The sequence below is a fragment of the Elephas maximus genome, chromosome 19, assembly GCF_024166365.1.
Source record: "Elephas maximus indicus isolate mEleMax1 chromosome 19, mEleMax1 primary haplotype, whole genome shotgun sequence".
Taxonomy (NCBI): domain Eukaryota; kingdom Metazoa; phylum Chordata; class Mammalia; order Proboscidea; family Elephantidae; genus Elephas; species Elephas maximus.
The window spans coordinates 53,756,432-53,781,076 of record NC_064837.1 but is presented as its reverse complement, the minus strand read 5'-3'; the positions used below and the strand labels follow the sequence as shown (position 1 = coordinate 53,781,076).

The window sequence follows — 24,645 nt, the reverse complement described above, 5'->3', positions numbered from 1 at the left end:
AAAAAAAGCTATTCTGTGAACATTTGAGGTGAAAATCCAAAATTCACGAATGTATAACTAAAAACTTATTTGGTAAAATTACTATCTCATTATCAACAGAGGAACAAGTAAAAGTGGTAACTGAAAAAAGCAGAGCATAGAAATCTCTAACATGGATGACAATTGCATTTAGAAGTCAAGCAATTCGATTATAATCAAGATGTCCTCTCAATTTTTTTTGTGTCAAATATTTAACAGCAGAATGAGAAAACGTGAACTTTTAAAAACAGTACGGAAGAGTCTTTCAATTCTTCAACAGTTACTTGCAGGTGGAACAGTGCTTAAAAGATCTATGGTATTCAGATCAAGCAGAGACTACCACCACATACTGAACAAGAACACCTTATTTGGAAGCTTTTTATAGGGATATTTTTGAGTCAGGAAAACACCCAAAGACAAAAACTTGCCTCCCCACCACTTAGTAAAACTCTTATTCATCTATGTATTTACCAATTGCAATTGCCTAGCCCAGGTATCTGAATTCCCAAATAATTTAATGCACTGTACCATCAAGCAATGCTTCATCATATACAATACTTCCATGTGCAAATGAATTCTTGATACTTTTGAAATTTAAGATTCCCATCAATAAAATGTGAGGTATTAGTTACAGAATGGCAAAACACATCCTTTGAGAAATATATGTATTAAAGGGCTTCACAAATAAAAACTACAATTAAATTCTTAGAATCTTGATAAAAAGTACTTCTTCCCAGGTTCAAGGCTCGAGTCTGTTTGAATCCTTGAACTGTTCAACATCAACAAAGCAGAATTTGTGGATGTTCTTTCAAGGCCAGAAGCACAGTGAGCTCCGGTCGTGTCAGGAGCAGGCACCTCTCAGCCAGTGCTGGACAACAGGGGCTTGCGGTATTTGCACTGAATCCAAACTCGGTACATTGTCAGCTCCTTCCCCCGGTTGACTTGCAACCGGTGGTCCACCAGGTTCTGTACTTTCTCCAGTCCGGCAGCAGTGAAAAGTGTGTCCAGTTCATCTAGTTTGGAAAAGAGATGTTTATATTTTCCCCAGAAAAAAAAGCACTTTGTTTACCACTTTCCTCACTAAATGGGGCTCCTGTGGCGGGGGATTGGGGACCACGGTTTCAGGGGACATCTAAATCAATTAGCATAATAAGATCCATTAAGAAAACATTCTGCATCCAACTTTGGAGAGTGGCATTTGGGGTCTTAAAGGTTAGCAAGCGGCCATCTAAGATGCATCAATTGGTCTCAACCCACTGGGAGCAAGGAAGAATGAAGAACACCAAAGACAAAGTAATTATGAGCCTAAGAGACAGAAAGGACCACATAAACCAGAGACTACATCAGCCTGAGACCAGAAGAACTAGATGGTGCCTGGCTACAACCGATGACTGCCCTGACAGAGAACAGAACAGAGAACCCCTGAGGGAGCAGAAAAGCAGTGGGATGCAGACCCCAAATTCTCCTAAAAGACCAGACTTAATGGTCAGATTGGGACTAGAAGGACCCTGGACGCCATGGTCCCCAGACCTTCTGTTAGCCCCAAGACAGGAACCATTCCCAAAGCAAATTCTTCAGACAGGGGTTGGACTGGAATATGGTATGGAAAATGATACTGGTGAAGAACGAGCTTCTTGGCTCAAGTAGACACATGAGACTATGTTGGCATCTCTTGTCTGGAAGGGAGATGAGAGGGCAGAGGGGGCCAGAAGCTGCCCAAATGGACATGAGGAGAGAAAGCAGAGGGAAGGAGTGCGCTGTGTCATTAGGGTGAGAGCAATCAGGAGTGTATAACAAAGTATATACAAATTTTTGTATGAGAGACTGACCTGGTTCGTAAACTTTCACTTAAAGCGCAATAAAAATTAATTAAAAAAACAAACAAAAAAGGGGGCTCCTGTGAGATGGCTGTCGTTATTTATATATGTTAAGTGGCTTTAGCAGAGCTATTCTGTTACAAATGTAGTGGCCTGGTAAGAGCAAGTTCATGGTTAGGTAGGGGAAGCCAAGCCTGGCACCCCAGGGAGATCGTCTGAGACTCACTTGGTGGAGAGGGATTTTTAAGAAGGGAAAAGCTGATGGGCCAGGGGGTTTGAGCCTCATGGTTTATGTCTGGCTTTCAGAGTTCTATGGATTTACAGGCACCTTAAAATGATATGCCAAAACCACTGTGCATGTATGCCAAACAGTTAGAGGAGAGGCTCTACAGGCTTAACCGAGGGCTGAAATGAGTACAGGGCCTAACAGAGGTGAGGGCCTGAGGGGCCCAGGAATGAGGAATCCCTAAGGGCTGGCAGAAGAGGAAAGCAGCGGGCAGGGAGATCATCTCACAGCAGAGATGAGAGAGCAGTCTGGGTTATACCTGGAACCTCGTAAGAAATTATGTCACCTTAGTGCAGGTGCACCTTATGGCACAACCCACCTTAGAAGGTGAAGTAGACTGGACTGGAGATGAGTCTTGAAAATTGGTAGGTTTCCCAGTTGGACAAGGTGGGAGAGAGGGAGGCAAAGGCAGAGCAGTGAGGTCACACTCAGGCCAAGCCTTCGTGAAGAATAATGAACAGTTCAAGTTGGCTTCAGGGGATGAGGGGTGCTGAACTGCAGATGAGAGGTAGGAGAGGCCAGATGACTATTTCTGAAAGTATGTTGAGGACCACTTAATTTGGTATTCTGGGAACCTTTAGCATAAATAAGGAAACCCCGGTGGCGTAGTGGTTAAGTGCTATGGCTGCTAACCAAAGGGTCGGCAGTTCGAATCCGCCAGGCGCTCCTTGGAAACTCTATGGGGCAGTTCTACCCTGTCCTATAGGGTTGCTACGAGTTGGAATCGACTCGACGTCACTGGATTTGGTTTGGGTTTGGTTAGCATAAAGATGAAAGTCTTCATACCTTGTGTGAAGAAGTAAACTCTGGTGCCATCACCTCTCACATAGAAATTTTCAGACAAACATTGACCTGCAGAGTGATGTGGTCAAATTCAGCAAAACTTCAAGCATTTCTTTGAATTTCAGTGTCAATCAAATGTGCATCAAGACATGAGCTTCTGGGGTGTAACTTCTTGGTTACACTTGGCCCTTTGCAGGAATCTGCAATGTCTCTCTTACAAAGGAATGGTGCTTTGGAGAACAGCCCAAGGGTAATAATCAAACTTCAGTATTAGATATCACATGTGATTTTTAGCCCCATTCTACTACTCTTTTCACAATGAATATAGTTTCTTTTTCCCCAATTAAAAAAAAAAAAGAAAAAATTAAGCAATACAGCACAGTTTAAGGAACCTGAGACAGTCACCATTACCATTATGGAGACAATCCTTTCCTATGTCTGTCCATGTGCTTACACACATTTTAAATATGATCACACATACACTGCTCTCATCAGGGGTACCCTCTCCCCTCTGCTGCTGATCCCCAACATTACCTGAACTGAGCAACCTGGCATGCAATCCTTCTACGCCTTTCTGAATGTCAAGTTTTCCCACCTTTGACAGGGTTCAGTCTTACTTTTCTATCGCTCCCTATTAGTGGAAAATATTTGAGTTTTCCTCCTCTGACACGTTCCTGCCTCACACAGGTTCCAGCTCTCGCAGGTGTGTGTGTGTGTATATAAGATATATGTAAGTATATATTTTATTTCCTTTTTCTCTTCAGCAACTATCTAAAACACTTTTGCCTAGCAATACGGAATGAAAATCCTTCTAGGTCCAGTGGCACGACTTCTCCTATCCAGCAGGATTCACTTTGTTCCTAGGTTTTTGCTTGTACACATGCTATGCACTGGTTCTTTTGTATCTATAAAACAATTCCCATAAGAAGGACTACTGGATTGAACAGATAGTGCCAGGATGCTTTAAAAAAAAAAAAAAAGGCCTAACAACTGACATTTCTACCAGCAGTGGGAGAGTGTACCTCTTTCTCTCAGCTGGCCAGCAACAAGTTTAAGAAGCGGTATCTCACTGTTACTTTTACTACCTTGACTACCACTGAGGGCGAGCAGCTTTAAAAAAAAAATTGTTGTAAAAATACATATAACATTAACGTTTGTAAATTTAACATTCTGCAAGTGTACAGCTTAGTGACATCGATGACGTTGATCATATCTGAGCCACATTTTGTTTATCAGTCATCTGGACATGCTCTTCTGTGAACTGACCCCAAATACGCTCTGCCTGTTTCTCGGCTGGTGTGTTGATCTTTCCCTCACCCACTTGCTGACGGCATCTTGAGCCGCACCCATGTTCATAGATACTTTATCCATTACACGCACTAGAAATATTTCTTCTCAGTCTACCATGTTTTTTTACTTTAAAAACTTTTTTCAAAATTTTATCTTTTGTTGCTGGGAATACACACAGAACACATAATTCAACAATTTCTGCATGTACAATTCGATGACACTGAATACATCTTTCTAGTTGTGCAACCATTCTCAACTTCCTTTTGTGAACTGTTCCTCCCTTATTAATGTAACTCACTGTCCCCAAAGTTTCCTATCTAAACTTTCCAGTGTCTTTTAATGGTTATCTTCTGTACACCACATGTAAAACTACTCACGTCATCAAATGTCTTCTTTTAAAAATAACTCTTGGGTTTTGAAGCTATCTCAGTTAAAAAGACCTCCCTAATGTCAATAGTCTATCTTCTTAAAAAATATACCACTCCTGTCATGTATTAAATTATCTTATATACAGAGATCTAATTCTAGAGTTTCTAGTCTGTTCCAAAATACCTTTTTTAAATCGAAGTTGCGCCATGTCATAGCGGCCATAATCTCGCAGGAGCATCATCCCTCCTGGCCTCAGAAGCCTGCTCAGCCTGTTGACAGCCTTCTGCATCCTGGGGGCAGAGAACGTAGATCAAATCTCCTCAGGGACAGGGATCCTTATCTGTGCAGCATGTCCCAAATAATCCTGACACCAACCAAACCTTAGGTCCTCTGTCCTCGCTTCAATGAGAACCAAGGACACATCCAAACCTTGGATGTGCCTCCTGCTGCCTGCCGAGGAGAGGACAACCTGCTTGGCTGAGGGCACTCCCGTTGGAAAAACAGTCACATGGTCTCCCCTGGCTTACTTCCCACTCCTCCTTGGGTTGCCTCCGTGAGGAAGTCATCTCCGCCCTGTGCTCACTTGGTTCTGAGGAGCACACTGACCACCCTGCCTGAAGACTACTGTTGGCTCACCTGCCGTCCCACTAGGTGGGAGCGCCTTGAAGGCAGAGACCACATCTTCCATCTTTATGTCCCTAGCTCACAGCATGTTTAATTAAGTTTGTTAAATGAAGACTTATCTCAAGAACTTAAAATTTACGTGGTGATACAATCAGTATGCAAATGAGCACCATGGGTAAAGTGCTTTATGTTTAGAGGTGCATTTTTCATATAGTGTCCCAAGTCTTGGTGCAGGTTTAAACTTTATATATAAACACTATCAAAAGCATCACTTGAAGGTTGTTTCAATTTTCAATAATGAGATTTTAATGTTTTGTTTTAGTTCATGTTGGTTTTTAAAAGTCTGTAGCATTTAAATGCCTTTATTTCACCTTCATAATATCCTTGTCAGGTCGGATGATTTAAAGCTATTCTGGAGTTCAATCACTCAAGGCGGGGCAAGCACTTGGTCCTTGGACTCCATGCTACACCAGGGCCTTGCTCACTCACTCGTCCTCATCATGTGATCCTCCAGCCTGCGTACCTTCACCTCAAACGCTAATTTACTTCATCATGCTTTATTAGCTCTAACGTTCACAGAGTGAGTAGACATTTGAAGTGTCTACCCTCTATCTGGACCCTCTATCCTAATCCCATGGTTTTGGGTGCATGTTTGCCCAGACCACTGGTATGTGCAAAGCTCCTGGCCTCTGTCCTAACTGGCATCTGGTGGGGACGAGGGCTTCTCTGGCATCAGCTGATGGTGCCCGAATCTCTTAGCCAACATCTCTGTGACCAATTGTGTTTCCTTGAAACAGCAGTCTCACTGGGACTACTGGCTGCCTGAAGTAGATGACGTTTTGACAGTACCTTTTAGGCAGCAGCATTTGAATTTATTTTTATCTAACCCTGATTTTAGAGAATTCTCCTTACTGCTGTTTTCCAAAGAACTTAAGCATAACTATTACCTTAGTTAAGCTTCAATGTAAACTTTGTGCATAGTCAGTAAGCTTGGTTTATCTAAAGGATTCAAAACACCAACAATGGGATGTTATCTAACAACCACAGCACCCACAGTTCTGAAACAACATGCTGAAAGATTATCAGTGGGAATTTCTCTACATATTCATTAGCGATCTCTCCCCATTCTTTGGGAAGTGTAAATGATAATACAAGGAAAGGCAAAAGCCAGACCTAAAGACAAGTTTAAGAAAATTGCTGGGATACTCATGTTTACTGCTATGGATGGAGTAGCTGTCTACCAGAACACAATAAAAGTCTTTTTATTTAGAGTCCAACTCAGATATCAGAGTCCCTGCCTAAAGCTTTTTCTTTTGTTATACTACTGGTTAAGGGACCTAAAACTTACTTGTCTGGAGCAACTGCTGAAAGAACAAATACGAGAATGATGATATCGAGGCTGTCCCTGGGCATTGGGTAACTCTGATCTTCATCACACAGATCATGAACAAACGCTAGGCACCGAGAAGGATCATACTCTGAATTTGTCTGCAGTGACAGTTGAAAGAGAGACAAATGGGTTAGAGAATGTTAACATGGCCTTGGGAAAAGCTTATCTTGTTTGAAATGTAATCAAACACTGAGCAATACAGTTCTAATCTTTATGGTTGTTGTTAGCTGCCACTGAGCTGGCCCGACTCATGGTGACTCCAAGCACAACAGAATGAAACACTGCCTGGTCCTGCACCATCACAATGGAACGCTGTCTGATCCACAACCGCTCTAGACAGAGCAGTGTCTCGTTCTGTTGGGCATGGGGTTGCCAAGAGAATCCTCACAGCATGTGCCTTTTCAGGGGAAACTCAAACGATGAAGACCAAGAACAACACCAGGGAAAATCCTGTAGAATCTAAGTGGGCGCTGCTGGCTTTTAAAATGGAACATTCCTGATTCCCCTGCTTTCCCTCTCTATTTTGATGCACTTCCCTTAGTGGCACAGTGTGGAATCAGATCTGAGGACTGGAAAACAACCAGGAAGGAAAGCAACCCTGAGGGAACAGAAACATTTCACAAGGAGAGAGGCAAAGCGTACTTAAAAAGCATGAGTTGGAACACCTCTCAGACAAGGAAATCTACTTCTCTAGATGTGGAAGGTGTAACCTGCATTTTGTTATTATAAAATCACGTAAAGCGAAGCCTCAGTATTCATCTGGTCTAGATTCAAAAGGATACTAGCTGCAGAAAGAGACAGAATGAGCAATTCCCAAGCTCCCTGCTACCGTAACAAAAACATCTTAGCGTTTCTGCCCTTTCCATGGTCCTCTTCTCTGAGAACGGGCCTCTGTTCCTCACTGGCCACAGCTGATTCAAACAGGGGAAGTGGGTTTATCGGCTGGGCTGTGTCAACCAGACAATGCTTCCAGGGACTTTAGAAATGGGACACAGGCATTCCAGTGAGGCTCTGTGAACACTTGACCTGGGTGGACCTGTGAGAGGCCAAGAGGGGCAGGCATGCTGGGGTTATGTGCAAAATCAGGAAAAACTTAAGAGAAAGCTGGTCTGTAGAAGCCCCCCACCTAAAAAAAAAAAAAAAAAGAATAAAGCAAATGAGCACTGGGCAAGGAGAGATAAGAAAGCATGGACTTGAGGAAGCTGTTGTGATAGGAGACGGAGGCAATACCTAGTGGGTTGGCCAGCTTGCCGTGGTTTCTGACAACGTCTCAGGGCCAAGTTCCAGTTCTTTCCTAGGCCTGGATGCATTTCCTGCTCTTGGGTTGTGATATCCCTTCTTACTGCCTGAGTTTGTCTGGATGTTTCCGTTACCTGTAACTCAAAGAATCCTGACGGAAACAATCATCTCATTTCGATCCTGAACACACTGGTTTGGAGAGGTTAAGAAACCTGCCCAAAGTTTCATGGTTTCAAGTGGCAGATTCAGTATCCATGCCTGGCCCTTTCTCTAAGCAGTTTTAGTCAATCTTTTATTTGTAGACTACAGTACAACAAGAACATAGCTATAGGCCTTGATTCTCAGGAGACCCTTTTCCTTCAGCCAGTGAAGGTTACTGTAACGAGCCACTGCGCTTACCTGGACCAGTTCCACAGCTGTTGAAGAAAAATCACAACAGTAAACAAAGAGCCCTGGGTCGCTAAAATGGGCAGAAAAAACAGAACAATTAGACTAGGTCTATTCCCTTTCCTGCGTTGTTAGGTGCTGTCAAGTTGGTTCCAACTCATCGTGGCACAACAGAATCAAACACTGCCTGGTCCTGCGCCATCCTCACAATCATTGCTATGCTTGAGCCCATCATTGCAGCCACTACGTGAATCCACTTTGCTGAGAGTCCTTCTCTTTTTTGCTGACCCTTTACCAAACATGATGTCCTTCTCCAGGGACTATGTAGCAGAATTTAAAGTATCAAATGACAAAGTAAGAGTATGAGTTATTTAGAGAAACCATACCCATCAGTCACAACATATTTCATTTTGGTTAGTATCCTTTTTGATTTATCTTTTTAGGTTTCGAGGATATAGCTAACACAAAGTCCTATCAAAAATCAGTAACTTTCAACACAACGGCCTGCTCTCTTTCTCCACTTATAGAAACACTTCTTTTCCACCAAACCAAGTCTTGCCTGACTGTACCATGAGAATTCTTATACCTTCTCTTGGAGCTATCCTGGCACTTTCTTTGGGCCATGAACATATCTATACTCATCTGCCTGCCCTACCACACCGTGGCGGCCGTGAGAACAGAGAGCACAACTTTCATCCATTCATTCAGCAAACCCTTACAGGGTCCACCATGTGCTGGGTGTTATACTACATGCTGGGGAGGCAAAGGTGAACAAGACAACATCCTTGTGCTTGTTCTTCTCTCTCCAACGTCTAGTATAAGTCGTGGCACGTGGAAGGAAGATGAGGTTAAATTAAATTGATATTAATAACTACCAAAAATTGGAATTATGGAATACACTTTATATTTAACCTGAAGACATCTTATAAATCCTGGTCGAAATACAAAGCAATCTGTAATTCTGGAATTCTTTTTCTGGAGGAAATGAGAACGGGGTAAAGGGCTGTGGGCTTGTGTTTTGAGAAACAGCAGCCCAGAGCTGTGCCGCCCTGCTGTTCTTATCCTTTGATTTTTGGGGAGCAGGTGCTACCTTAACCTCTCAAAGGCCCAGGCCCTGCCTCCCTCTAAACTCCTGACATTTGGGGCAGGTAACTTCTGGAAGTACAAGCCAGACTAAGAACCTGGGAAGCTGCACTGTCCAAGATGCCAGTCACTGACGACACGTGGCTGTTTAAATTAAAATAAACTCAGGTTCTCAGTCCCATTAGACACATTTCAAGTGCTCGACAGCCGTGTATGGTCAGTAGCCACTGTAAAGGACAGCAAAGGTATAAAACATTTCTGTCACTCCAGAAAGTTCTTTTGGAAGTTTAAAGAGAAGGGGTCAGACCTGTCCTATTCTTTTATCAGCTGAGCAGCTATATCTGCTGAATACCCACTATGGCCATGCATGAAGTTCTAGCAGACCCAGCTTCTGCCCTCTAAAAGGTTACAATAGAAAAAGAGACCACACACAATAAGGTCATTAACACCACACTGACATATCTACACAAATAGAAGACACCCGATGGTTATACAAAACATTATGCTAACACTGGTTATCTTTGGGAGGCAGGAGGACTGGTCATGTGTGTTTTTCCAAGTTTTTTTACTCTGGACATATATTACTTTTGAAATTACAAAACAATGGTAAGAATTATGAGGAAAAAACCCACATAAAACAAATTATACAAATCAGGGGTGCTAATGGGGATCTGTGGATAGAATTTCAAAAGAATTGGTTTCCTCTATTTTATTTCATTACAATTAAAAACAAACAAACAAAACATTAGCCTGAGAAAAATCTATGGACAGAAAGTAAATTAAAGGTTACCTAGAGCTGGAGGGGCAGGCAGATAGGTAAAGACGGTAAGTGCTAACGAGTTGGAGCTTCTTTTTGGGGTGATAAAATGTTCTAAAATTGACTGTGGTGATGTTTGCACAGCTCTGTGCATATACTGAAAAACCATGAATTGTACACTTTAAAGTATATCTCAATCAAGATGTTATACATAAAAACAAACAAACAATGCAAGAGATAAAAAAATATACTTCAGATTCAACTGAAGAATGAATGAACGCATTTGGTTGAAAGGAATAAAATACAAAACAAGTGTTAAAAACACAAAGCATAAGCTTGTTAGGATTTCTAAAACCATGCTCAACAACTGAAATCTGATTCATAGGTAGTAAATGTCTCTGTTGACTCTCAGCAAGTCAATGACATGAACAAGTGGGTTTCAGCCAGACCCTGAGCACAATGATTTCACTTAAAAGGCAGGACAGGCTGTGGTGGAGATGCTATTTCCATTTTAGACGTATATTTACAAAGCTATGTCTTACTGAATCCAGCAATGCACTGTGGGCTAACCTGGCTAAATTATTTATACAGAACCTTTGAGAAACAGGTTCCAACGGAGAACTTGGAACTGGAATGTCATTTCCACAAGGGATTGAAAACAGGAGACAACCTTCATGCATGTCAGCTTCCTCAATTCTAACATGAGGTAAGGACAGCCTAGCCATCGACTGTTCCTCAAAGAGATCATGGGAGTGGAGAAACCACGTTTTAAGCACCTACAGAAAGGTGATATATTAAACATTAACACTGTAACACGTTTAAATTTTACTAATTTTCCTGATGACAAAGACAACTGCTACATCAAATTAAAAACAACTATAAACAATCCACAAATTAACAATCCAAATTAAAAACAATCCATAAATGCATAACGCTGAAACCTAAATTCCCCGTAAACCCAATAACTACAATACTATTCACAGCTTGATGCAGTAAGAGTTCTGCGAAAACCACGAATCCCTACTTTTCTTTGCTGTCATGTAGTCAAACCTTACAACGTACTTACTTGTTAGTTTGTAAAATTGGAAAGACTGTGTTTCCCACACCACATCCAACCTGCAGATAGAAATTAACTATTATTCACAGAACTTTCCAGAGCATTAATCCCCTGAAGCTGGATAAATAAATTATGTTGTTTGTTTTAGGGAAGGTGTTAGTGACCAGTAGCCATTACATACCCTAATCCTAACCTCAGGAACGAAAGTAGTAGCCAAAAAAGACAAAGGCATGTGCTGTCATTAACAGAAGGGAGCTGGTCTAGAGAAAAGGGCATGGGTCACTTTTGCCTTTCGAGTGCTAGCAAATGGTCCTGTAGATGAAATATTTCCTTACTGAACTCCACTGTATCATTAGTGGGAAAACATTTCTAAAAGATTGGGCAAAGAATATTCACAAAAAGAGTGTCACGGCAGCCCCATCCTAATTACTGTGCTGTGTGCAGTAATCATAAAAACAATGACCATCTACTAAGGGCATACTATGTGCCAGGCACTGTTCTTAGCCATTTTACATACATTACCTCAATTAATTTTCATAACACCTATGAGACAAGAGGTGGCAGTCCCATTCTGCTTGGGAAGGTTAAGGGACTCATCCAAGGTCATGCCACAGGACTCAATCCCAAGGCTAACTAGATTCAGAATGTGCTTCCAGTGGTGTGTGTAGCCACCATTTGTGAATTTACATTTAGTACCCGCTCACTTTTCCAAGCTTAGGTTTGCCTCTCCAACGCTATGCAAATTCACAAAACAAGAATTATCCCTGGCCTGAGAAGCAGACACCATCCCGATTACCTTCTCTGCTTTTACAACAGTACTGAAAAGAAGTACAGAAAGTGTCTTGCGGCCTATAACTTTTCCATACCACACTCTTGTGCCTTTCTCTGTATGCGACAGCGGCACGTGGCACAGACATCACACCACTACAATTTTCTGATGCAATATGGGTGTTCCCAGGTAGTACCTCAGGTGGTCTACCTTTGTCTGCCAAGACCATATGCATGTGGCCTACATTTAGGGCACTTCATTCATTCAAAAATGGAGGTGATTCCAAGCCAACTCAAGGGTCATGTCTAGCCAGCTTCATCAGACAGAAGTCACTTTTTGTGGCTGGCCTCTCTCCAGGCCACTGCATGTGCACAGTATGACAGCTTTACTCACTCCACTACTAGGATAACAAGGAGAAGTTACCTCAAGGATTCGGTAGGTCGCTGAGGATCCAGGGAACTCATCAGCACAAACTCCCAGGTGACTGAGCTTCTGAGTTATGTTCTTCTTCACAGAAGGCGCCTGTGTTTTATCTCTACGGCTGTTTGAAGAACTCTTGTGCTGTTCTTCCGTTGTTAAACCAGGTCCATCCTCACTACTTCTATACTCAGGTATTTCACTCTTCTTGTCCTCTGAGAGCAAACCCTTCAAATGATTTTGGTTTTGGCTAGGTGCCAGCTCTGGAAATTCGGTAAAAAGCCAGTGTCTATCCTTGAAAAACCCATTTTCATGGATTTTGTAGAAGTCATTCCAGTATTTGTGGGCATTGATCTCATAATCAACTGTAAAATCAATTTTAAGAACCATGTTTCAAATATTTTATGTGTATCTAGTATCAACTATCCTGCTTCACCAAGTATCATTTTGTACTAAAAGTACTCTCAAGTACAGCCATATTATCTCAGGGCTAGAGGCACTTCTGAGGGTCACTTAGTTGTCTGGCTGGTAACCAAAAGGTCAGCAGTTCAAATCCACTAGCCGGTCTTTGGAAACCCTATGGGGCAGTTTTACCCTGTCGTATAGGGTCTCTATGAGTCGGAATTGACTTGATTGCAATGGGCAGCAGGCATTTATTGTTATAATGAAATCCTCTCTATGCTGCCCTTCCCAGGGAATCCAACTTCTGCTTAAACCATCCATGCCAAGAACTTACTACCTATTAATGCTCCCTCCACATCTTTGGATGGCCCCTAACTTTGGAAAATTCCAACATTAAGTAAAAATTTGTTTTATCACTTCTCGTCAAAAGTTCCTACTATTTCTCAGGGCCACAGAGAACAACTCTCTCATATTGGAGGGCAGATATGTCCCCTCTAAATCTTCTCTTTTACAACCTAAACGTCCCTCAATGGTTACCACTGGGGCAGCCTTCTTTAAATGCGTCTATCTCTGCTTTTTTAAAGTGGGGAGGCCAGAAACAAACTTGGTACTGCTAACAGATGCTAAAGGAGACCTGGTGGTGCAGTGGTTAAGAGCTCAGCTGCTACCTAAAAAAGGCTGGCTATTTGAAGCCACCAGCCACTCCAGAATCAACGTGATGGCAACGATTTTTTTTTTTATTTTATTTTTGGTAATAGATGCTAAGAAGGGAAAAGGATGAAAGGAAAATAGAAAATGCTGACAAGAGGGAAATTTGTCTTAAGATGAGAAGAGTTTTGATGAATTAGAGGGCAGGAGGGACTAATGTATGGACCGATGCACTGTTTAAAAGAAAGCTGTTCAAGGTGATCAAGGCAGTTCTAGATTTCAGTTTCCTGCTCTTTGCCAATACAGGGCCTTATGCAGTGTAGTAGAAAGAAAAAAAACCTAAGAAATTGAATTTTAGTTCTACCACTGCTACTACTAACTGCTTACCTCTGGACAAGGCACTTAATGTCCTGCGGTCCAAATTTCTTTAACTGAAAAAGAGGATATTGGACTACATGATTTTCAAAATCCCTTCAAACTCTAACTTGTTTTGATCTAGTCTTTCAAACTATACAAAAAGAACACTTTGAAATTTTCTAATTGTACAGAACTCTTTCTGGGAGTACTACTCTCCAATCTCTAGCCAAGCCCTCAACTGCCAATTAGGATACTTAATCAACCAGTCCTAGTTTTGGTCTCGGGGACATTCTGCAGTAAAATCACACACTCCTCCAGGGGAGAGCCTACTCCATCTACCTTTCCTGGGAAGAAACTCTAAATCCTCACACCCATTACACAAAAAAAAGCCACACAACTCACCAGTCGTTAACCCCTTCCCGCAACAATACCCAGAATCTGATCACTTGAACCTAGCTTCAGTGGTAACATCTCAGGAAGTGTGATCACGTAGAAAGTACACCCTCCTCTAAGATGACTAAATGACTCCAAGGATGACACGACCAACCATATTAATTTGGGTCCAGTCAACACCCTGGTGTCCCAGTGGTCAAGCAGCTCAGTCTGAAAGGTTGGTAGCTCGGGCACACCCAGTGAGCGATCTGCTCCCATAAAGATTACAGCCTAAGAAACCCTAAATGGCAGTTCTATTTTCTCACATGGGGTCGCTATGAGTAGAAATCCAGTCGATGCCATCAAACAACAATCAAGATAACTAAAAATTCAATCATTGGAAAATAAAATGAAGACACAAAGAGCTATCCTCTCTCCAATAAAAACCACTTTCTCTATTCCCTAACAAGATTTTGCTAAGGTGCGGCTCTTTTCCTTCCTTGCCCATCCCATCCCCGCCTTGCTTTGCTCCCGAATTCCACATGAGGCCAGAAAAAAAGATTTTTGGCTGTACTGTTTCTCCGGCCTCCCCTGGAGGGCGCGTCCAGCAGTTCGCTGGCTGTCGAAGCCATCGAGGGCCCACTGAGGCGCACCTTGCTTCTCCTGGGGCATTCGCTGGGCACTGTTCTCCCGGACTTTCTTCTCCGCTGCCGCGGCCTGCTCTTCCGACCACTCCACATTGTCCCTGGGAAAACCAAACGGGCAGCTTAGGGGCCTCACGTGCCAACTGCGGGCTAGGTGGGTCGTTGGTCCGAGTACGCCTCGTCCCTGGGGAAAGACCGCCCCTGTTAGGGCAGCGAAACTCGCGGCCGGCTAAGGGGGCGGTTATGAACTTCTCGGAGCGCTCACGGGGCGGCGGGGTAGAGAGCGAGCCGCAGGCCGAGCGGAGGGACAGGGGGTTACCAGGCATTGTGGTGGAAGACGCGCGCCGGATCGCTCAAGAACCGGCTCCCGAATTGCTCCCTCTTTCCATTGGGAACCGCAGGGGCGACTTCAGGGCACGAGCCCGCCATGACACCGGAGCCGGAAATGCTCCTTTTCCTAACGCGAGAACTTCCTGAGGGCCACGCCCTGTTCCGGAAGGCGCGGAAGAAGGGCGGCAGAAGAGGGGGCCGGGGCGGGGCGGGGGTGGGGCGGAGGCGGGCGGGGCGGGGCGGGGCGTCCCACGCGGAATTCTAGCGTCTCGCGGGTACTCGAGGTGTCTGGGATGCTCGAGGTCTGCTGGGTGGAGCTGGCCAAGCGTTGGAGAAGGCTCTCTGGGGAAGGGGACCGCGCAGGCGGGATTTCTTCCTGGGGTCGTGTTGCCCCGAGTTGGAGCGGACGGATGTACAGGGCGGGAAGAAAGGGTAAACATTCTACCGAGCCCCAGTTCAATGCTGGGATCCTCTTAACAGATTCCCACTTTTCCTCAAGTTTAAGACCGGAGAAATCTTGAATCACTCAAAGAGTTAAGGGTACCTGGTCCCACAGAGGAGCCCTGATGGCTCAGTGGTTAAGAGCTCAGCTGCTAACCAAAAGGTGGGCTGTTGAAATCCACCAGCCGCTCCTTGGAAACCTTATGGGCAGTTCTACTTTGTCCTATAGGGTCGCTGTAAGTCAGAATGTACTCGATGGCAGTGGGTTGGTCCCCCTGTAAGGAGCCCTGGTGGTGCAAAGGTTAAGCGCTGGGCTGCTAGCTGCAAGTTTGGTGGTTGGAACCCACCCAGCGGCTCCATAGGAGAAAGACCTGGCTATCTGCTCCCCTAAAGATTATAGCTTAGGAAACCCTATAGGGCAGTTCTCTGTCCTATAGGATGGCTATGAATCCGAATCGACTCAACTGCACACAAAAATAGTCCCACTGTGAAGATGATAGCAGAAGAACTGAAGGCAGCGGAGCGATTAAATGGCAATTTTCCAGCTTCTGTAGTCAGCTCTTCATAATATGGATTCTTATTTTGTTGTGTGAAATGAAGAACTTGAGGCTTAGTCATCAAATCAAATGGAATATCCAAGGATAAGTTTAAAACTTTTTATAACCACCCACTTTTTTTTAAAGTATCCATACCTGAGCTTTATGGGCACTATCAAGATTTGTAATGCATGCATACATGTAGTTTGTTATATTGATACATTTTCAGCTCTACATTTCTATTTCTGTAATGATTACTGCAAATGATTCCCAAAATAATGTGGAACGTGTATCTTCCAAGTAAGATTAGCCAAGAAGACTTACAAAAGAAAACTGATAACTACCACTTGGAAGAGAAGGAGTTATTTAGTTAATTAGTGCACTGCTCCACATAGCACGCTGGTCCATAGTGATCGCTCATTCCACTGAAGATTCTTTCCAGAGGCAAAACTAAACGAGAGCAATAGTCTATATTTTTCCCATCAAACTAATGGGAACGAGCCCTAGGCCCTTTGGAATCAAGAAGAACAATACTCAAGTGAATAAAAAAGATAAGGTAGCAAAGAATTGTACTTCACTTGAAAATGCTTTTGCCATTCTCAAGGTCCTTTGAAATATCTTGAACAAAAGCTCCTTTTCAAAGAAACAAGCACAAGAACTTCAATCTTTTCTCAAGGTCAGCTGTTTGCAGATATGGTGGCTGATTATTTCTTCTCAGCATCTTGTTCTCTCATCAACGGGCGTTTCCTCTGTCTACACCAAAAGCTGTTAGTACTCTTCATCAACAGTCCCACTCTGTCTCTTCTTGCAGATAGCTCACTGTCTTTACCTGTAAAGTTACTATATTAGTTCTAATAATTATTTGTCATTTAAAATGGCAAACAACTTGGACCGTTTGTGTGAAATGTGATAAAGTATCCTAAACTTAATTTTATATAATTATCTTTAGTTGGCCCGTACAATTAATTTTTATCTGTCTTTTGAAGTACCTAAAACTGATGCCTTTGAATTATAGTGTTGATGAAAAATATTGAATATACTGCCAAAAGAATGAACAAATCTGTCTCGAAAGAAGTACAGCCAGAGTGCTCCCTAGAAGAGAGGATAGCGAGATTTCATCTCACGTACTTTGGACGTGTTGTCAGGAGGGACCAGTCCCTGGAGAAGGACATCATGCTTGGTAACATAGAGGGTCAGTGAACAAAGAGTAAGACCCTCAATGAGATGGATTGATACAGTGGCTGCAACAATGGGCTTAAACGTAGCAATGATTGTGAGGATGGCGCAGGATCAGCAGTGTTTCCTTCTGTTGTACATGATGTCGCTATCAGTTGGAACGGACTGGAGGCCACCTAACAACAACAAGAGTCCCTCTGCTGGTGAGTGGTGAGAAATCATCTAGCTCACTGGGTGGCATCCGTTCAAAGAATGCAAAGGTTAAGAGCTCTCATTCCAGATTCTTGCGTTGGGTGTTAGCTAAGGACCAACACCGAAGCCAAACCTATTGCCACAGAGACAATTCCAACTTACAGTGACCCTATAGAACCGCCTATAGGGTTTCCAAGGCTGTAATCTTTATAGAAGCAGACTGCCACATCTTTCTCCCATGGAGCGGCTGGTGGGTTCGAACTTCTGACCTTATGTTAGCAGCTGAGGTTGTAATTGCTTCATACTTCTCATTCAGTTCTCATCAGTGGAGATTCTGGGCTGTGTGTGTGCTCTGGAACTGAAGGACTGGGCAAAGATCCTGAGGTCCTCATTTGCTTTCTTTAAGGCTTCACAAAAGAGCTCTGGTGAACACACACAGCACTCTGTGGGAGAAAGACCTGGTGATCTGCTCCTAAAAAGGTTACAGCCTAGGAAACACTATGGGGCAGTTCTACTCTGTCATACAGGGTCAGAATGAGTCAAAAACTGACTCAGTGGCACCTAACAACAACAACAAAGGTTTCACAGGACAGACTGTAGCAGCTCTAGAAAATTGTAGAAGTTGGTTTAACAGCTTTGGTTTTAAAACAGCTTTTGAGTCTTTCTATGTTTATTGTGCAATATTAAGAAGATACAGAGAAGATGAGAGAAGAAAATACCTCATTCCCACAATTCATTTAACCCATTAACATTTTAGTTTATATCCTTCCAGCCTTTTTTTTCTAATTTATTTATGTAAGTAACTTTTAAATTAAAATAGTTTAACAATAAACTGCTTTGTATCCTGTTTAAAAAAAAAAGCTTTATCAAGGTATAATTTATATATAAAAACTCATCCATTTTAAATGTACCATTCGAAGAATTTTCATAAAAATATGTATCCATGCAACCACCACCATAATCAAGGTTTAGACCAAACATAAAGTTCCCTTATGCCTCTTAGCAGTTGTAGCCTGCTTGTTAACTTAATAATAGTGAACATTATTCCTTTTACAACATCATTTTAATTATTCCCTGTATTGTTTTGTATAGACGTACCATGATTAACTAGATATTTAGGTACTTTAAGTGTCTTACTATTTAAAACTCAACATGATAAACATCTTTGTAGCTAAATCATTTTGTACATTTATGATTATTTCTTCAGGATTAATTTCTAGAGGTGAAATTTGAGTCAATGGTTATAATTAGCTCTGTTACTAAGCTCTGTGAGGTCAGGGTATTTTATCTGCTTGGTTCACTGTTAATGTCTCCAGGACCTGGGATAGAGTCTGGTGTACAATATGCATAAGGAATTGGTGAATGAATGGGTAAGTACGTGTTGCTAAACTGTACTCAGGCAGAAAGGTACCAATTTATATTGTCATCAATAGTATGTGAAAATAGAAAGAATGTGTTACTGTACATTCTAGATTTTTTAGGACAAGTTTACTTCAAGTATTATGTATTGTTATTCATTGATTGAAGGAAATATTCCAGGAATTCTAGTATTTTGACATCCAAATTACATCTCCTAGATTGCCTGTTGCATCCACAAGCCATACAAAAAAATCTCTTGTCAAATCATAAATCTTATTTTTTGTCTAGAAATATAGTCGCTTATTTATAAGGTTAGTTCTTTTTCCCAACATTGTAATTTTATTAAGAATGGTAAATATATTTAGATTCTTTTGAATATTCAAGGTAACCCTCAAAGGTAACCCCCAAATTACTCCAAGTCTATTTCAATAAAGTTTTGGAGGCCTTCACTATTTTCACTGCTTTTTCCTGGCACTTTATAATTTTACATTATTCACTACAGTCCCCATCAACACTGAGCATGTCTTTTTCCTTTTTCTGGAGCATATTATTCTAGAATAATGATTAAAAAGGCATTTTTGTTCTATATGTTGATTGTGGTAGACTTAACCATACACCTGCTAACCCATCTCTTGGATAAATTATAACTAGCTGATTTCATTCATTACATTTCTAGATCAGAATTGGTACAGAAAATACTACGCAGAAAGAAACAATCTTTGATGGTTACAAGGCGGGGGGAGGGAGAAACTCTAACTCTAATAGATAGTAGATAAGTGGGAACTTGGGTGAAGGGTAAGACAGTACAAAATACTGTGGAAGTCAGCACAACTTGACCAGGACAAAGTCCTAGAAGCTTAACAGACACATCCAAACACTGTGGGACACCGAGCTACTAGGCTGAGGGCTGGAGACCATGGTCTCGGGGGACATCTAGCTCAACTGGCATAACACAGTCTATAAAGAAAATGTTCTACATCCAACTGTACTGAGTTGTGTCTGGCATCTTAAAAGCCTGCAGGCAGCCACCTCAAATACATCTACTGGTCCCATCCCAGCTGGAGCAAAGGAGAATGAAGAAGACCAAAGACATAAGGGAAAGATTAGTTCAAAGGACTAATGGACCACAACTACCACAGCCTCCACCAGACCGAGCCCAGAACAACTAGATGATGCCTAATTACCACTACCCACGTATTGGCTAAGTGCTACGGCTGCTAACCAAGAGGTCCGCAGTTCAAATCCGCCAGGCGCTCCTTGGAAACTCTATGGGGCAGTTCTACTCTGTCCTATGGGGTCGCTATGAGTCAGAATCAACTCGACGGCACTGGGTTTGGTTTGGTTTTTTTGGTACTGCTCTGGCAGGGATCACGATAGAGGTCTTGGACAGAGCAGGAGAAAAATATAGAACAAAATTCAAATTCACACACACACACACACAAAAAGACCAGCCTTGCTGCTCTGACAGAAACTGAAGAAACCCTGAGAGTATGGACCCCAGACACCCTTTTAACTCAGTACTGAAGTCACACCTGAGGTTCACCCTTCGGCCAAAGATTAGACAGGTCTACAGGGCCAACAATAACACACAGGAGGGATATGCTTCACAGTTAAATCATGTATATGAGACTAATGGGCACACCAGCCCAAAAGCAAAGATGAGAAGGCAGGGAGAGACAGGAAAACCGTATGAATGGAAACAGGGAACCTGGGGTGGAGAAGGGGAGAGTGTTGACACATTACAGGGTTGGCAACTAATGTCAAAACAATTTGTGTATTAACTGTTTAATAAACTAATTTGCTATGTAAAATTTCACCTAAATTATAAAAAAAAAGAATTGGTACAGGAAATAAAACACATTTGCCAAGCTGATATTAGATCAAAAGGTAAATGTAGATTTAATCCTGGTAGATCCAGATTTCTTGAGGCCAAAATTGATCTGACTCTTTGTGGTCAACCCTCGAGAGCCATAGGAAAATGCCCTAAGAACTTCAAGAGTACAACTAGGAAGAATAATGCAGTGGATGAGATCAGCTATTTGAAAGAGGTATCCAAGAGATCATTTTGCAGGTGGGTGGTGAAGGAGCCTAGTGAACACCTCAGTTTGATCAAGGTTTCCTGTGGGCTGGTAATATTATTCCCTGAAACTGAAAGATTTCATCTGCTGCCTCAGGCCTCTTTAACAATCGAAAAGCTAATGCCACTTATTAAAAAACAAACAAAAAACCTGTTGCCATTGAGTCGATTCTGACTCATAACGACCTTATAGTCACGGTAAGCTCAGACTGTTATTGCTGTGACAGCCCTTAGGCGCTCAGAAGGGAAGTTTAAGTATCAGCTTTCAGCTTTTCTCCTTCCTGCTGAGGCACAGGCAGTTTTGAGCCAGGAGGGGGCAGCAGAGTGCAGCTTGTTGCTAGGACAATTATAGCACCTGTAAGCCTTCCAGTTGAGTTGATTGTGATTCATATAAACCCTATGATTTCCAACTCATAGCATCTACTAAACAATTAGGAAAGGGAAGCCATTTTATGATTTAAACTTTTTTACTGGTCAGGATCTAAAAGATGTCAACATTTCCAGCTGTTAAGAATGTACTAGACAACAGCAGGAAACCATCATTTTGATAACTATGAAAAAAGTAGTTTTTGATGAGCTGTTTAGAAAATGTAGAAATTCATTGGCGAAACCCTTTGGAACTTTTCCGTTTTCTTTTTCTTCCTGTGTCTGTGTCACATTCACTGATATCTGAAGAGGAAGGTAATCTGGCACTGTGGGAGTAATTTCTGTTCATGCAGGCATCATATAACCTTAAGTCCTTTGGGGAAAGTAATTCTTGGCATACATTCCAGGACCATGTATAAGTAGAAAAGGTGTCATAAAAGGACTCATTTTTAGTGTCTATCCCAATCAAATCCCCTCGGATCTTCCGCCAGAGGTTTAGCATTTCTTTTCGGTGTTCAAGAGCAGTTCCTAAGTTATAGGTATCTGTAGCTCTCTTCACCTGCAGTGAGAAAGCAGAAGTTCAATGTAGTTACCTTAAAATATCTTGTATTCGTGGACCACAATTATAGATATCCCAAGAGTTATGTCCCCAAGCTACTTGAAAATCACTGAGTTTGTACATTTGGTTGTACCTCTTGAGGACATGTGAGCTAGGAGTTGATGGTCAATGAAAATGTATGACTTGCAAATAAGGAGATAATAAGAAATCTTATAACAATATTACCAATACAATAGATTAAAATAGGGAGGAGGTGAAGGATGGAGATAAGCTCTGGATATAAGCGGAGTGCCAAAGATGGTACCCAGTCTAGCCTAGAGCAGGGAGGGAGACCTGTCTGGGAGAAGATGCACAGTTGAGTACGTTTTCAAGGATCTGATCAAATTGAGGGAGTGGGTGACAATGGGCAAGCATTCTAGAGAGAGGGGACTGCATAAACAAAGGCTCAAAGGCAATAAACATCCTGGAGTTGGTAAAGGGGTACAGGCACTTTGGGAGGGAAGGAGTTAACGACCGGAGAGAGGCAGGCAAGTCATTGCCTGCTGTAATTAGGCCCTTGGACTTAACCTTGTAAGTCAGTAATCTTAGTGAGGTTGGGGAGAGCCCTTTCCTCAGTAAAAATTATGCTGTAGTGAACCACTGTTTCTGACAAAAGTGAGATAAATCCCTTGGTTGTATGGAGCAAAAAATATAGTTGAAAAACCCCGCCATTGGCGAAAGGGAAACATTTATTTAAAAACATTATTTATATTTTAAATAGAGGCATTCATTTTAAAGCAGGACAGTGACATGGCTGATCTCCACATTGGATCACAGCAGCTGTGTGGAGAGTGGTAGAGGGGAGCAGCTATACAGGTGGGGATACCAGGCTGGAGGTTGTTTTCCAGGCAAGACCTAATGAGGGCCTTAAGAAAGGCAGTGGAAATAGGGTTAGAGTTAAGAGGACGGATTTGAAAAATCTATAGGGGAATGAAAACAGCTGGATTTGGTGATTGAAGGATGTGATGAGTGAAGAAAAAGCATAAAGTTAAGGATGGCTGGGTAGATGGTGCTATGAGATAGCAAGGTTCTTCAGGTGGTCAGTGAGATAAGATCGAAGTACCGAAGTCCAGGCTGGTAACAAGTTTAAGAGTTATCAGTATATAGGAGGCAGCTGAAACAAGGAGGGTAGATTAAGACAGCCCAATGAATACTCACCCTAGATGTTCCTTTACCTCAGAGATCCCCAATGTTTTGCTATGACTGGATTACGAAAACTCAACAAACCCACTGCTATTGAGTCGATTCCAACTCATAGCAACCTCACAGGGTTTCCATGGCTGTAAAGAAGTAGGCTGCCACATCTTTCTCCTGCGGAGCCACTGGTACTTTCACACTGCTGAACTTTTGGTTAGCAGTCTATTGCTTTGACCACTGTACCACCAGGGCTCCTTGTGACTGGATTACAGTGATGCCAGATTATTGATCCTCTCAAGCTTTTTAGCCCTTGGGGACAGCTGGTGTTCCAGGGCTGGAGGCCTCTGGTCATGTGTAACCTCCATTTGCTCTAGTTTGAATTTGTGTGTTCTGGATTGAATTGTGTCCTCTCAATTTACTTAGGCCATGGTTCCCAGTATTATGTGATTGTCCACCATTTTGTGATTTGATGTGATTTTCCTTTGTGTTGTAAAACCTATGTCTATGATGTTAATGAGGTGAAATTAATGGCAGTTATGTTAATGGGGCAGGACTCAATCCACAAGATTAGGTTGTGTCTTAAGTAAATCTCTTTTGAGATATAAAATACAGAAGCTGGCAGAGAGACATGGGCACCTCGTACCACCAAGAAACAAGAGCTAGGAGAATAGCAAAGACCCAGGTCCCTGCATTTAGAAGCTCCTTGACCGGGCAAGACTGGTGACAAGGACCTTCCCCCAGAGCTGACAGAGAGAGAAAGCCTTTCCTTGGAGCTGGCACGCTGGCTTCTAGCCTCCTAGACTGTGAGAGAATAAATTTCTCTTTGTTAAAGCCACTCACTTGTGGTATTTCTGTTATAGCAGTGCTAGATAAGTAAGACAACGTGTTAGGATGAGATAGAAGTTGGGAGTCTGTGCCTCTCTGTGGTGTGGCATGTAGTACTTACCACCTGTAGTTCCATTTATCTCAGTGTATTACCATTGCCCCTTTTCTTCTCCATGCCTTCCAACTCACTTCAGCTCACTGAGGGTTTTTTCTCTGTGGTATCCCCTAATTCCAGAACTTTGTTAACACTTGATAAACATTTACTGAACAACTGAATGGATGAGTGTATATAATGAGTAGGATGAGGCTATAGTACTAGGAAATACCAATACTTAAAGGATGAATATCCAAGAAAGAGAACAGAGAGGAAAGGGTACAGAGCTACAAGAACTGCAGGTGCAATACTGTATTGTCCAAGGAAGTAAAAGTGTCAAGGAGAGTCTGATCAGTAGTGTCAAACGTGACGGAAGGTGAAATAAAATAAATACACCCCACTTTGTGGGGGTACAAAAGCTACTAAGAAGTCAGGGCACAAAACCAAGCAGGCTGCATAGAGTTGTGGTTAAAAGTGTGTATTCTGGAGTTAAGGTGTCCATGTTTATAATCTCGGCTCTATTACTTAACGACTGTGTGTCTCTGGACAAGTTACTTTAACCTCTCTGTGCATATCTGTAAAATGACAAGGAATGCCTTTCTCAAAGGGCTGTTGTGATGATTAAATGAAATAATACCTGTAGAGAACTTCACATAGTATCTGGCAACTAGGAAGTGTACTTAAGCTATTATTATTCTTTTAGCTTCTGTTATAAAGATGCTTTTACTCCTCATGAGGTCCTGAGTACATCACTCACTGTGACTGTTGCTTTACCACCTTAACTAGTTGCTATTTGCAACATGAA

At 42.3% G+C, this 24,645-nt stretch overlaps 2 protein-coding genes across 3 annotated transcripts in view; both read right to left on the bottom strand.

Moving 5' to 3' along the window:
- Positions 1 to 202: 202 nt before the first annotated feature.
- METTL2A (methyltransferase 2A, methylcytidine) lies at positions 203 to 15,149 on the bottom strand. Of its 2 annotated transcripts, XM_049861655.1 has the most exons (10): positions 15,029 to 15,149; positions 14,719 to 14,810; positions 12,293 to 12,651; positions 11,110 to 11,159; positions 8,216 to 8,276; positions 6,536 to 6,675; positions 4,747 to 4,853; positions 2,908 to 2,973; positions 2,441 to 2,616; positions 203 to 1,031 (listed from the first exon to the last, which is right to left on the bottom strand). In XM_049861655.1, the coding sequence occupies exons 1-10, from the start codon at positions 15,136 to 15,138 to the stop codon at positions 939 to 941; spliced, it is 1,254 nt and encodes a 417-aa protein (XP_049717612.1). In that variant the 5' UTR covers positions 15,139 to 15,149; the 3' UTR covers positions 203 to 938. The 2 variants fall into 2 exon arrangements, with proteins under 2 accessions (XP_049717612.1, XP_049717613.1); XM_049861656.1 differs by lacking the exon at positions 2,441 to 2,616 and having other exon boundaries at positions 204 to 1,031.
- A 6,229-nt stretch (positions 15,150 to 21,378) lies between these two features.
- The window catches only part of EFCAB3 (EF-hand calcium binding domain 3), a 573,675-nt gene continuing 570,408 nt past the window's right edge, over positions 21,379 to 24,645 (bottom strand). The window contains exon 200 of the mRNA XM_049861611.1: positions 21,379 to 21,745. Coding sequence (XP_049717568.1) covers positions 21,419 to 21,745 — 327 coding nt within the window. The 3' untranslated portion in view covers positions 21,379 to 21,418. The remainder of the gene's footprint in view (positions 21,746 to 24,645) is intronic.